The following is a 14,361-nucleotide window of genomic DNA, read 5'->3' on the forward strand; positions in this document are numbered from 1 at the left end:
TAATCAATCTGACTTAATTTAGATACAGAATACAGTTTTTGTGGTAGGATGTAGCCATCAGAGAGCAATGCATTCGAGCCTCCCCTACACAGCATTTTGGGCAACTGTTATGTTAAACACAGTTTTCATTAAATACAGTTTATAAGCTTTCTAATTGAACTTCTTCCTTTTCTGCTACACAAAATGGCTCATAACTCATTAAAATTTTTCTTCCTAATAAATTTCTTCCTCAGGGCTTGTCTTATTATAGGCTTCACTAAAATGACCAATAGTTAGAACCCAGTCTGAGATATGCTCCTTTGCTCTCAGGCCCATGGTGTGATTCTTGGGGGTATCTTGTGCAGGGCCAGGAGCTGGACTCAATGATTCTTGTGGGTCCCTTCCAACTTAGAACATCCTATGATTCTATGATTCCATGATTATATTTAAAAAAATAATTTAATAAAACCTGACATTTTTTCTAGCTGAATTAAAAATAACAAACCTGCTATGTATGTTATATTGCTATTATATTTGGCTTCCTAAAAACATGCGTTGGCAAGAAAATGAATCCATATTCTACGTCTGACATGAACAGGACCAGCATGAGCTTTTTTTTCCTCACTCTCTGTCATTATAGTTGAATTACCTTTTTTCTGTTCGCTGCCATTTCAGTATAAGATTAAAGAGTCTCTGATATGGCTCTATCTCAGCTTTTATGTGGTTGAGGACTGGGAAGTCACTGGGTTTCCATCCGAGCAGAATCTCTTCGTTGTTAATAAGAGCTACTGTTTCGTCAGTGTCCTGTATGGTTTTCTGTAATGTCTTCACATCAGCCACATACTGAAATCAAATAATGGTATGACTTGAGAGAGAACTGAACTATGCTCTGCACAGTTATCAAAATAAGATATCAAAATATAATAAGCCTTCATATTAAAATTTTAGAAAATATAAGTTAAAAACTTTTCTACTTATACTTGAGTAGATAAACCATGAAGAATCCAGATGAACATGATGAAAAGTGAAGTTGGTTTTCTCATTATTCAATTTTACAGTATTTTCAAAATATTTGAGCTTTAAAACTCACTGTTCTGGGAGGTAGGCACATGCTTTTTTATGGCCTCACATATCATAAGGGCAACTGGGATTTATTAGCTTAGGATTTCTGTTTTGTGCTTTGAAGTGTTTTGTTTTTAAGAAACAAAATTGCTTACTAAGCACAAATGCAATATAATCCAATTAAATTGCAAGACATGCTCTGGCAACTACAAAATACTGGTAGAAATTCAGAAAGTTTTGGAGCCAGTAGCCTGCTCTTCATTAGCAGAACAAAAAAAGTTTTGAGGTTCACAGAAAAAAGATACAAAATTGCTATCAAATCCTCTTTCTGAACTGCTATTTTTTTCCTTCAGTTCCTCAATATATAAAAATATAGGAAAGGAAATTCTAATTCCACTTAATTTATTTGCAAATAATATCACTATGGCTGGAATTCCACGTTTATACAAAAGTGTATTAAACACACAAAACATTTCTACCCTTTTTAAACTGCTAATCAAACCTGTTGCATGCAATCCAGTTCTGAATATTCTTCTAATTCTGCCACAGAATCTGCCAGCTTGTCTACTTCCTCCCGCAGGTTATCACACTTCTGTAGTACTTCTTGCTCTCTGATAGTTTTAGATTGTTCAATCAGCTACAAAACAATTGATTTTTTTTAAATGAAAAAAAAGCATTGCAAAGGTGTTTAATCCCTTCAGTGATTAACATACACAGTACCATCTAAATACTTAGTACAAAGGCCTCCTTCAGCAATCAGACAAAAGATGGGAAAGTATTACTGAAAAAAAGAGAGATTCTCATCTTTGGGATTCAGTATTTTACTGCCAAAAAGAACACCTACAGTTGTTGAAAGCCAGTGCTATCCCACATGTACCTACTGCTGTAAAAGGCAGAAATTCTAGAACACCAGAGCAGTCTAAAGCACTGAGTCTGCACACAGAAGGGGTAGTTTTTAAGGTACCAAACAAGAAATCAACCAAGGCAGAGGAGATCTCCTAAGACAAGGACACCCACCACCAGGCAAAGTTGCAAAGCAGACAAACAGAACTTCTCCAAAGGAGGAACCAGTCTTTTCCTTTTGTATTGGAATAAGAACTGACTCATATCTGAGAGCATAAAATGCAAATGTAGAGACTCATGAAAATTTGATGTGAAGCTGTTCTTGTCCTCAAGCTCTAGCACATTGCAGGTCACTCAACAGCCAGCTATGGAACAATACCCTGCTGAGGGACTCTGAGTCAGATTCACTCTGTACTACCTTTTACATTAAAGAGTTAGAACAAACATCATGGACTCCCTGCACAGAAGTAGAAAATTAATTTTACTGATTTATTGGGGATTAAAAAATGATTACATGCAAACAAAGTGTTTTACAGACCCAGCAGTCTCCCAAGCTGGGTATGTTTTCAGTCAGAGGCATATTTGCTACCCTTGGACATACTCCTTAGTACCTAAATAAGACTTAGTAAAAGCAAAATCCTTGATTGTGATATTTAAAAGATTGTGATTTTTTTTTATTTAATAATTATTAATTCTTAAAAAAAATTAGAATAAATTATTAAATCCATGCTAAATTACTATGGAGAGCCAAGAGAACACTAAAAGGCAAAAACTGCTAATCAAGATGAATGCATACAAGTGGGAAAAAAGTAATCTGCAGTCACACATAGAAAATGAGATATTGAATATTTTCTATTAGCAATTTCCACCTAAAAGACACTGTTCCCACTGTTCTTTTATTGACAGAACAAAATATCACTTTAACTAAATGACTTCTTGTCCAGGCATTCAGTCTTATTAAGGGCCTGGCAGTGACATTTTCAGTACTAGATAAGTGCAGTGTAGTGAATTTTCACCTTCCTATGTATTACTTAGTACTGACCACAAACAAACCAGGAAAATAAGATTCACTGAAGCTTTTAAGTTACAGTGACAGTTTTAAATTTTATCCATAAGAAGTCCTCTTTTGTTAGAAAAATCTGAAATATGTTATTTATGCATGTCTAAGTTAGTATGGTTCATGTTATACGTGTATATACATTTAGTCTGCTGAGGAAACAAATAGCTAAATTAGAGTGAGAAGTCTAAAAAGCCAAAATATACCATCAACTAAGAAAATGCTCTTACATCATCATGCTCTTTAAAAATGAGGTTCATCTTCTTTGGCCATAATATAGCTTCTTGAATTAGTTCAAGGTCTTCAGGAGCAAACAAAAAAACATCTAAGAAGTAACTCATTTGCCGACAGCACTCCTATTAAAAGAGATTTCATAAAGCTTTAGGTATCATAGGTCTGTTTAAAATATAGAGTAGGACAATATAATCTACAAAGATAAAATAGAAACCAATATTTCATGAACTTTCAGAATTTGGAGCTACTTCAGCAATATTAACATTCAAAATATAGGTATGATATGATTCAAACCACTGCCTTGTTCATGAGCTTGTTTCTCTAAATATGACTCCTGTAGTCTGTAAGTCTACATGCCAAAATCCCAATATCATTAAAAATATACAAAATATAATTTTTGTAGATATAAACACAACGTGTTATATTTATAGACCCATTACCATAACAGAAAATCTGATACATATTCACACAGACAAACTGCTGCTAATGTAACATCACCTATATTCTGCTCAAAGAGTAAATTGGGGTTTATGTGTTCAAAATCATGACTGTTTTTACACATAAAAAGCTCTTATTTCTTGTCTGTTACATTTTCACAAATAGATTTTTAAGCAGCCCTGAAGTCTCCAGGTACAAACAGTAAACTGTGTGTTTTACAATCTGCCATGATTTATTAAAAGCTACATTTCCTCCCTGACATGCAGAACATATGGGAATAGGAATAAGAAGCAAAGGCATATGGCAAAGAATGAGCTGGACTTCTCACTTCTGTCTGAAGTAAAACTGAGATTATTCATACATGCAGCACGATCAAAAGACTCTGCACTCCAGAATGAATTCTCTGTTTGTATAGGCCAGTGTGTCTGACAAAAGATTAAAAATAAAAGGATAGCCACTTACCTTGCCCCTTAGCACCAGGTCTGGAATGTCTTTGGTTTTGACCTGCTTTGTGTAATCTATTGTTTCCACCATTTCTTCTGTTGTCTCAGGAACTTTTAATGCACGTTCCTTAATTGTTTCAAATTCACTGCATATCCTGTAGATTTGTTTTACATAAAGTACCAACATTTTAAGATTTTAGTTTGACTGGGTTCAAGTTCAGCTTTAATGGAATTAAAAGTTCAATTTACTTCTGTAAGTATTATCCACACACAAACTCCTTTATTTGTGAAACTTAAAAAGGAATATGACCAAGTCAGTCTAGAAAAACACTAATTACTGAATTGCAATAATTGCTTTGTTTGGGTTTTGGGGTATCCTTCAGCAATAAACACTTTGGTTTCCTGTTACTAGGAAATTAACTTTAGAAAAGTATCATTAGTGTACACACAAACACTTTCCTAGTTAATATTTTGTCATTTTGGTAATGTGGAATCACTATAAAACTTGACCAAAAAATTTCACAGGAGTTTACTCCTTACTTAATCCATACCTGCAAATTAACCCCCTTAACTGACGTCCTATGATAAGTTCACCCGTGTAGAGGATGAAGGGAAGGCAGGGGATATAATTTTTCTTGATTTTAGTAAGGCTTTTGATATTGTCCCTCACAGAATCCTTCTAGACAAGTTATCCAGCTGTGGGGTGAGTGGGTTCATGGTGTGCTGGATGAAGAACTGACTAAAGTGCAGAGCTCAAAGAGTTGTGGTAAATGGGGCTACATCTGGCTAGCAACTGTTACCAGCAGTGCTCCTCAGGGTGCACTTCTGGGGCCAGGTAAGTCCAATATATTTACCAATGATTTGGATGCAGGAGTTGAATGGACCATGAGCAAGTTTGCTGATCATACAACTGCAAGGTGCTGCTAGCTCTCTAGAAGGATGAGAGTCATTGCAGAAGGGATCTAGAAAGATTGATGCATTTGACTATGATCAATGGGGTGAAATAAGCTGAAATGGTAGATTCTGCACCGAGGATGGAGTAATATATGGGGAGGTGTGGCTGGAGAGCAGCCCTGCAGAAGTATCTATCACGAAATAAGAGAGTCTCACTAGTCTTTCCTTTGACAGTACAGTAGTACTGTAGTTCACACTAAAAAATCCAGAACAGTAGTGAAGTCCTTTGATCTTTTAGCTCCTCCATGATCCAAGTCTCCAAATATTAGTATGTTCTCCTACCCATTTTTGAGACTAAAACATTAGAATATTACAACAGCCGCTGCAACTGGCATGAGATCATTATTTAGCCAAGAGTCTTCATTAAACAGAAGTACGGTATCTTTACATTTCTTCTACATGTTTCTACCATGTATTTAAGACATACAGCATCCACAAGTAGAAAAATTCTACTTACTTTTCATTTTCCTCTCTGTAATTTGCAACTAATTTGTCCAGAAGCATTTTTGCAAAGCTGTTTGCACGATTAGCCAGACCTTGTTTTAAATCCTCACAACTCAAATGGATCATAGGGAAATAAAACGTCTCTGGTAAACTCTGGATTTCCCTCTTGAGGGTGAAGAATTCATCTATGAACTTCAGAAAAACATCAGGCTTTACACTTCAGAGATGTTGTTTAAGTACTTGGCTACATGAGTAAGCATTAGACATTGAAGAAAATAAATAATAGTTTCTTCTATTTACCACAGATTTTTTGGGGGGAAAATCACTTATAGTGTACATTTGTAGGTAGTCCACATTACTTTAAGATAAAGGCTAAGCACTTGTTATTCTCTGTTCCCCTTCTTATTATTGCTGTACGTATAGCAAAAATTATATATAAAAAGTAGAATTAAAACTTACAGCAGTATATTCATCAAAACTGTGTTGTTCTGCTTCAAATCTCTCTATCTGTGCCTCTGCAGTTCCATCTACAAGCCAGCCATACCTTTCAACTATAATTCAATTACAATGTATCAATATTATTAAAATGACAGCAAGTTACTTATTACAAAGAAGTGACACGGTTACTTGCACACTCTTCTATCACTCACCGTAGCTTTCAAAATGTTCCTTTGGGCCTTCTAAGTTGTCTCTGAGAGATTTTTTCAGAGTGGATGTGGCCCATTGTACGACATGATTGGGAAGCTCAGCATCCACAGTCGCAGTGCCCCCTGTTAGCCACGAACGGACCGTCTGGACATTCTAATGGAAGGGCAAGTTTTGATTACTTACATTTTAAAAAGCAATGCAAGGAGATATATATTTTAAAAGTAAGTTGCAATCTATAGAAGGCACTATCAGAAAAGTATGAGACCCTAGCACCAAGGTGCTTCTTACACATGTAGAATGACTCTTCCTGGTGCAAAGAGACGAACAGGAAACGTGTAAAAGGGAAAAAAATAAACTATCCAACCTTACATACAATTAAATGATATCATTTTTGCAAATATACAAAACCAAACCCCAAACACTTCTCTGAAAGTACCATCACATATGACTGAAGAACAATACTCAGTTCAGAGGGATGCATCCAAAGCCCCCAGAAAGGCTCTCTTCTCTGGAGTCACAGACAGATTCTCAAGACATCAATCTATCAATATTCTATGTATTAGCTTTTAGAGATTTGAGGATTTTCTTTTTCTTAGAAAGAAAAGGAATATCAACACTAATTGTCCTTGTCTTTCTCTGGGGATCTTAAATATTAATGCAAATTTACTGTAAATAATCACACATATACTTAAGGTTATTATCATTGCAGATCCAAACAGCAGACTAAACCAATGAGTGGTACGTGCACCAATTTTTTATGAACAAGGAATTACAAAATGAGTTTCAGAGTCTGGAATGCTGCTGGGCATCAAGATTCATGATGTGACCTGTAGAATGCTCGTGGAAAATAAATACCACAAGTTGCATTCTGCTCCCATTGCCATGGTAGTCAGACTCCTAAATCACTAATATTTTCACATATTGAGCAACTTAACAAATATATATTTAAAAAAAAGATAAAATCACACCTGGAGAGTCTCTCCTATACAATCTACTACAAACAAAACTGATTCTTCTAAGTCTTTAAAGCTTGGATAAAACTCAATATTATTTTCTTCAAGAGTCAAGTCCATCTTAAATAAAGGCAGACGACTTCTGTCTTCAGGATCAAAAAGTTTCACAAAAGCTTCAGTGGTTCTTCCCAGTAATTCTTTCAGCTGGGTAATAACATAGATCACCTGTTAGTTGACAGAACAAAGGCCCATCCCATGTTCCATTCATGCAATAAGACAGGATTTCCATTCATTTTAGTACTTCTGGTCTGATTCATGGATAACTGAAACAGTGTGACTTTTTCTGATAACTCCAGTGGGTATCATCCCAACCCTTAAAGGATGTAAACCAATGAACAAGTAAACATTTCAGTAAAGCCCAGGCACTGCTGCAACATTAAGTCTATTACTAATACATGCTTTAAGTAGAAATGAAATATCTGGAAAGCATTTTCCTCTGACTTTTTTTTAAATGACAATGATTTGATTAGACTATTGTTCCATTATTTTTCTACAAAGTTACTAGTGATTTAATCCCATTAAGTTTATAATGGAGAGGAAAGTTATTTACCTGATTAGACATAAGCACAGACACACAGTTATAGAAAGAGTCAACCTGATCCATCTTTACACCATCCAAGGCCTCCTTCTGAGAAAAGAGCTTGACAACTCCTTGATACCACGTACTCATTATGTCCTCTTCTGCTTTAGAGCAGCTTAGAGATGCATCAGTTCTAAAAGATCTATAGTCGGTTGGTCCTTTCAATCTAGAAAAGAAAGTTACAGGCAACTTTATAAACAAAATTTAAAAAATCAAACATGGAGTAAAGTAACAATAGTAAATACTGTATTAAAAACCCATTCTTTTTTTAGCAGAAAGCACAGTGGGAACCTAAGCATTGCTTCAGTAGATTACGGGAAGTAAAAAAAAAATCCCAAACTCCAGGACACACAGAAGAGCTGCCAGAAAAAACAATGAGGAAAACATAGTGAAAATTATCTTTTTGAAAACAGTTAAAATTGGAAGTTCCAAGACTAAACATAAAATCCAACTGATGAAAACCAGGAAGAAATCTGATCTTCAGGGTTAACACAGAATTGCCTACACATGATAATACTACTATGAGAAGCTGATTTTTTAAATTGCTACTTTAAACAGACTTCTCTGGGGATCACAGCATTAGGAATAAGTAAATAATGAGGAGACCTTTACAGAATCAAAGGCAAAATATAAATCTAAAGGGCTGATACTACCAGCAACTTAAGCACCAATAAAACATGTAACAGAAAGAAGAAAAGTGATGTGTCATAATACAAAGTAACTTACTCAAAGTACATTAAATGATACAAAGAAATTTGTTATATAAACTCCCCTGTGATAAATAATAGAATTGAACAAATTTGTCTTTGCCAGTTTCAAAAACCTATATGGGTTAATAATTCAGCAGAACAGACTTTACCTGGAACTAGAGAAATCCACTACAAGGAAGGAAGAGAATGCTGCGTAACCTAAATCCAGTAGAGTTTTCATTGTGGGGTGGACGGTGTGCAAGGTGGAAAGGATTTGATTTTTTGCTTTGATAAAGCTCTTATGCCATGAACTAGAAAAATCCAGGCCTCTGAAAAAAAACCACCAAAACCCAACCAAAACAAATAAACAAACAAAAATTAAGAGCTCAAGCAATACTTGAATAAAATATTCTTATATATAAAAAGTAGTATTAAAAAGCTTATTCCCTAACATGAATAGTTACTTAAATGTCACACACACATCCTCACTATGACACGGTGGAAGTTATAAAGGTATTGTCTGATCAAATGTGTTTTATCCTCATGGTATTTCGCAAAGCCTAGCCATGATTTTCAGATCACTTGCTCTTCCAGAAGTTCTGTAGATATAAATTCCTAACTTCACCACCTGCAATCAGGAAGCCTTTATCATCAATACTTTGAGAGCACACATTCTGATGCTCCAGAAAAATTGTACAATTCAGGTATTTACACTGTCTACCTGAATTCCTCTTCTGTTTTGGCAGAGCATAATAGGTTTGCCTTCAGTCTCAAGGTTTCATCTCATAACACCAAAGTCACACGAGCCCTTGGCATTACATGCAGTTTCAGCATGTCAAAGCACAGTACAATGCTGCTGTCTGCCACAGAACTGCCCTGTACACACACACACCATTCCAGAGGCAGCTGCAATCTCACTTTAGCGTCTGGGCACTCGGAGCCAGAAGTTTCATTTGCAGTCATTAGTGCTGCTCTATGTAACTGTAACAACAGTAATAAAACACTACCAGTGCTAAAACTTTGTGGACCATTCAAATAAGAGATGTTGAAACACAAGATCCTGTTCAGATAGAAAATTTGCCACATTAAGGGACTCCAGAATTAATATTGTGCCATAACTCTGTCCATGCAGCTCAACAAGAACTTCCCTCATGCAACTCAGTGTGTTTTTCCAGTGGGTTATTTGCTAGCTTAGTCCACTCACAGGGGTAACAAAGGCAAAGGTGCCTCCTCTTCCTGTTCAAGTCCTTCTACATCTGGTTTAATAAGAGCTCTTCGCACTAAGAAAAAAAAATAAATACATGAACCTTAGAAGAAAATGATGTCATATTCAACAGGCACTGCACTTCTTTGGTCTTTCTCCAGGTTGAGCCAAGCACACAGGAGGATGAAGAGGTAACTGTGTCACCCTAGTCTTCAAAACACATTCACCCTAAGGTAACTCAAAATCATTCCTTCTGCTAAATGTCTGTACAGATTCAGGTGGCATAACTCCAGTTCTGTCCCCTGTTCATGAAGGTTTTCAGACAGATTCGCGTTTAAATTATTAAATACTTTCTTAAGCACTTTCTTTGCTGAGGGATGGTCAGTAGGGGATCAGACTCCCCAGGAAGTGGTCATGGCACCATGATGTTCAAGGAGCATCTGGACAGTGCTCTTAGTTGTATGGTTTAGTTTCAGGTAGTCCTGCAAGGAGCACAGAGTTAGACTCTGATCCTTATGGGCCTCTTCCAAACTGAGATATTCCATGACTGCAAGAATTTATGGCAACTTTTTTAAACAAAATTACAGTAAGATACTATACCCCACTGACGACATAACAAAGAAGTTAGTCCCATGATAAATTACATATTTTTTAATCCGCATTTTTAAATATATCACTATCCACTAAAATGTTGACAAAATTTGGCTCAATTTTAGACTTTGGATACTATAAATGTAAATAAAAAAAAAGAAATTAATACATGATTTCAAGGGAAAACACTTTTAAAATTCCAGTTCATTAATCTTTCTAAAAGGTTTTAAAACTCAAGTTGTATGAGTGATATCTGAAAATAGTAATTATCTTTGCAGGTTTTTATTGCAAGCTTCCTCATGCATCAAAACTACCATCAGAAAACTCATGGATGTGTTTGTGAATGAACAGCTTACGAAAAGCTTCTGTTCCTGAAGAGGGAGAAAGAATCACTAGTACATTAAAAGTTTCTACTTTCTTTAGCAGCAAACAGCGATACATTCTTGCAGCAAATTAACTAAACAGGTTAAAGACTTAATGAAATAATGTCATCGGCACTCAACCCTTCTGACATGAAGTCTACAGCTTCCTGTCTTTTCTTGAACTGTACCTTCAGCTGGTTAACTTTTTCCTGGTCTGAATAAAATAAGCAAGTTCTGCCTTAAACTTTACAGCCAACACACAGTTGATGAGGCAGAGAAGGATAAATCAGTAGTTAATTACAAAGATCGTGCCTGGCTGAAAGAACAAACTAGCAAAAATATTTTCAGTGAGAGAATATGGAACAGCTTGTAATATATATACTAACATTAATATAAGTACTGAGTAATTTGTGGTACTTACACACGCATCTTTTCATGCTCTTTTCATAATCCCTGACTATCTCCCCTAAAAGCTCTTGAGTGAGCAGCTCTCTATCTTTGCCCTCCATAAGCGACTGTGGCACCAAGGCGAGCATGGACCTGAGCCACTGCTGCTGGATGGGAACCACCGGATTGCTCTGCACACGTTGCTTCATGAAGAGGTAATCGGCCTGAAAGGACAATATTGTCAGAGGTCTAATCATTGGCTGTGTAAATATTTTTGTGTTAGGCTTGACAAAAGTCTTTTTTAGTCACAGCTTTGTATCCATAAGGGCGGGCCACTTTAATCTTTTCAGTATTCACTGACTAATGCACTGAAATCTACTCTGTGGCTGGTAAAATGGTCTCTCTGTCTCAATGTTTAAATACAAAATATTGTACTTGTTAGTATGGCATTTTCCTTGGTTCTCTGCTGAAGTTTATGGCTGACAATAAAGCAGTTCAAGGTTAAGGTTATTGTTCTTTGGACAAACCTTTATCTGGCAAAACAGTGTGGACAAACAACCCCCCCAAGGGGAGTGGGTCTTGGCCAAAGAAATAGGTATTTATGCTTTTGATTGACAGTTTTGTTATTAAAAAAAGGGATCTGAATCTCTACATCTACAGAATGAGTTTATCTAACATAAGCTAGGAAAAACTGGTGTTACCTTAAGCTACTTAATATAAATATTTCAATACTGATTTGGGTTTCCAGTTGCTCTCAGAGACTAAGTCTTACTTTAAAAGCTATGCACAAATTTTAGGATTAGTGTCTGCTCCTCAAATCAGGGGAACGATGTCAAAGACTGGTTTTTGCACAGGCTAAGGTACAACCTATGACCTCAACTGAAATAATCCTGTAGCCTGTTAGATTTTTTTTCTTAAGTGATGTCCTTCAACTAAGGCTAAATTAATTACTGATAGACATGCTTTCTGTAACAGAAAAATACTTTTCTTCTACTGGACCACAAGACAAGACTCCTATTTTGCTCCCATTCCTCTTTTCCCCACCACGACTACCTTTTCCTGTTTAATCACCATTGATTCCATATAACATGCTCAACCCCTCTGAATAGAGATCATTCACTCTCCTACTCCAAAAAAAAGCAGATGAAGGAATTTAACTCACTCTTTGTTGGTCTTTCTCATTGTGCACCTGTACAAAAAGCAACAGAAAATTGTTATGTATTCAAAACATATAAAGAAAAATATCAGAAATATAAAATATAACAAATATTATTCCTAAACAGAGACTTTATTCTGTAGGTATATAGGTGTCATTTCAATGGGACTACCTGTGTATATAAATATGTTTATGAACTACTAAGGATTGAGATAAGTATCTTTACATAAATTCTGAGAAGTAAAATAAGTGCCCCAATAACAAAGAACTAAATAGGTGACACTTAAAATATTAAAGAAATACTTTCTCACAATGGAAGGCAGTTCTGGAATAGGAGGTGCAGGATCTCTGTGAGATGTTTCTTCCATGGTTTCGTCACAGACTTTTAGAGCTCGATCAATTCTAAAGTAAAACATAGAATCAGAAGTGCAGAAAAACTACAAATAACATACTAGAAATAATCCTAATATTTTAATCAATGCAATCTGGGTTTTGATGATCTTTGATCACTAAATCTCGCTATAATTATATTAAACAAACACCATTATTATTTTTCAGGTGTCAAATGTGCAATGTCTCATTTGAATTTCAACATCTTGAATTACACGAAACTCACAGTATCTGATCAATCATCTCTTGCTGCTCATGGCTCCTTCGGTATGTCAACAGTTTTTTCTGTAATGGTGGCAGATCGGTTGTGACTGACGAAGGTAAAACAGTGGGACGAAACAAAGTTCTCAAAGTCCGTTTCTTGGGAGGTTCTTCATCTGAGTGCTCCATCTAAAACCATAACACAACCAAGATTCTACAATACAGTCCTGTCCAGAAAGCGGTTTAACAGATGCCTATATTAAGTTGAATGCACATGAGATATAAAATTACGTCAACTCAGGGATTTCCACTGTCTAGGTATGATAGTTTAGCTCTCAGAAAACAGAAAAGTGGTGTATAGTCTCAGATGGCAAAGTTCAACACAAGTGCACACATACAAAGCCTGAGGTACTAAAAAAACATGTTACAGTTTTATTAACTCCAGATTAGTACATTGCATACAATTGAAAAGTTCTAGTACAAATCTCTGACAGTACTTATTTATCAGCTGTACAGCACACAGAAGACACCAGGAAAGGGGCCGGTTAAACCCCCATCAGACTGCCCCAGGCTGGCCCTACCTGATGGAGGCACATTTTCTGTTCTGAGGGTGGATACAGGAGTCAAGTCAAGAAGGTAGGAAATTTGGTTAAGACCAGTGGGTAGTTGGGCTGTGCAACAGGGAAGTGGAGACAGGTGTAGATTTGAAATAAGAATCCTAGTCTGGGGGTGGGGTGAAGGTGTGAAGCAGATAATTGGGTTTACACGGTTAAAGGTACTTGGAAACCAAAGTTTGATAATCACCTTGTATAAAATAAAAAAAAACACCAGGAAATAAAGATAAAAAAGCAAACCTTGTTGTACCACTGGGCTCGGGTTCAACTAAAAGACCACCCTTCTACAGCGGCTTAAGCGGCTGAGTATGGCTATCCCAAAAGACTGACAGTCCGGTTCCCCTGGAAACACGATGCACAAACTCAGAACCGCAGTTCAACAGGGGAGCAGAAAGCCAAAGCCACCTCCTAAATCAGCAGTATGTCCTCGAAACGCACTAAAACGGGCGGTGGTGGACGCACCAAAAGACACAAAGCTGTCCCTGCCCCACGGAGGGGTCCCCGCCGCCCTCAGCTCTCCCTGGGCCCCGGCTCGGGACAACAGCGCGGTTACCCCGGAGCCGAGGGCGGGCGGCAGGGCCGGGCCGGGAGGGGCTCTCCCTGGCCGAGGAGATCAATCCCTCTCGTGATTAAAAAAAAAACCACCAAAAAACAGAAGCAGAGACTTGGAAAAGCCTTACCTCGGCTGTCCCGGTCTGCCGGACACAGCCCGAGCGAGTCGGCGAGTCCCTGTGCTCCGGTCCCTGCCTGCACCACGGAGATAAAAACCTCTGTGTTCCAGATCACAGCACGAATGCCTGGGAAAGTAAAAGTATTAATACCCTCAGGCATCAGGTGGCTGTTGCTAAGCTTCTGCTTTTTGTAGAACTATAAATGGAAATGTGAAGAAATCCCAGAGATTTTCTACCCACTTGCCCATATTTGACAAAGAGTCTTTAAACCCCTAATTTTGCGTCTGTGTGGGCAGAACCCCGCGCGCAGCGATTGGGGGAGCAGCGGGAGGGAACGTGAGGTCCATTTTCCAAAGTTCCGGGCACCCTCCCAGCACGGGCTTTCACAGCCCGGGACTATT

General features: G+C 37.2%; 1 protein-coding gene across 4 annotated transcripts in view; it reads right to left on the minus strand.

Annotated features, from left to right (window-relative positions):
- DNAH12 (dynein axonemal heavy chain 12) overlaps positions 1-14,361 on the minus strand; it is a 61,971-nt gene that overhangs the window by 47,332 nt on the left and 278 nt on the right. For 2 of the 4 annotated variants that reach the window (XR_003536960.1, XM_027700440.1), the window contains exons 2-18: positions 13,970-14,086; positions 13,530-13,631; positions 12,701-12,864; positions 12,396-12,486; positions 12,091-12,117; positions 10,963-11,152; positions 9,589-9,664; positions 8,555-8,713; positions 7,666-7,861; positions 7,071-7,259; positions 6,105-6,255; positions 5,914-6,005; positions 5,468-5,646; positions 4,076-4,211; positions 3,172-3,297; positions 1,544-1,678; positions 629-822 (exon numbers count right to left, since the gene is read on the minus strand). Coding sequence is in view for 3 of the 4 variants with exons in the window: in XM_027700440.1 (XP_027556241.1) it covers positions 629-822; positions 1,544-1,678; positions 3,172-3,297; positions 4,076-4,211; positions 5,468-5,646; positions 5,914-6,005; positions 6,105-6,255; positions 7,071-7,259; positions 7,666-7,861; positions 8,555-8,713; positions 9,589-9,664; positions 10,963-11,152; positions 12,091-12,117; positions 12,396-12,486; positions 12,701-12,864 (2,105 nt within the window). In the remaining variant the exon portion in view is untranslated. Of the gene's footprint in view, positions 1-628; positions 823-1,543; positions 1,679-3,171; positions 3,298-4,075; positions 4,212-5,467; positions 5,647-5,913; positions 6,006-6,104; positions 6,256-7,070; positions 7,260-7,665; positions 7,862-8,554; positions 8,714-9,588; positions 9,665-10,962; positions 11,153-12,090; positions 12,118-12,395; positions 12,487-12,700; positions 12,865-13,529; positions 13,632-13,969; positions 14,087-14,361 lie in introns of those variants that run through there. The other 2 variants (XM_027700441.1, XM_027700442.1) reach the window with 2 other exon arrangements.

The sequence above is a fragment of the Neopelma chrysocephalum genome, unplaced genomic scaffold, assembly GCF_003984885.1.
Source record: "Neopelma chrysocephalum unplaced genomic scaffold, ASM398488v2 Primary Assembly neopelma1_147, whole genome shotgun sequence".
Taxonomy (NCBI): Eukaryota; Metazoa; Chordata; class Aves; order Passeriformes; family Pipridae; genus Neopelma; species Neopelma chrysocephalum.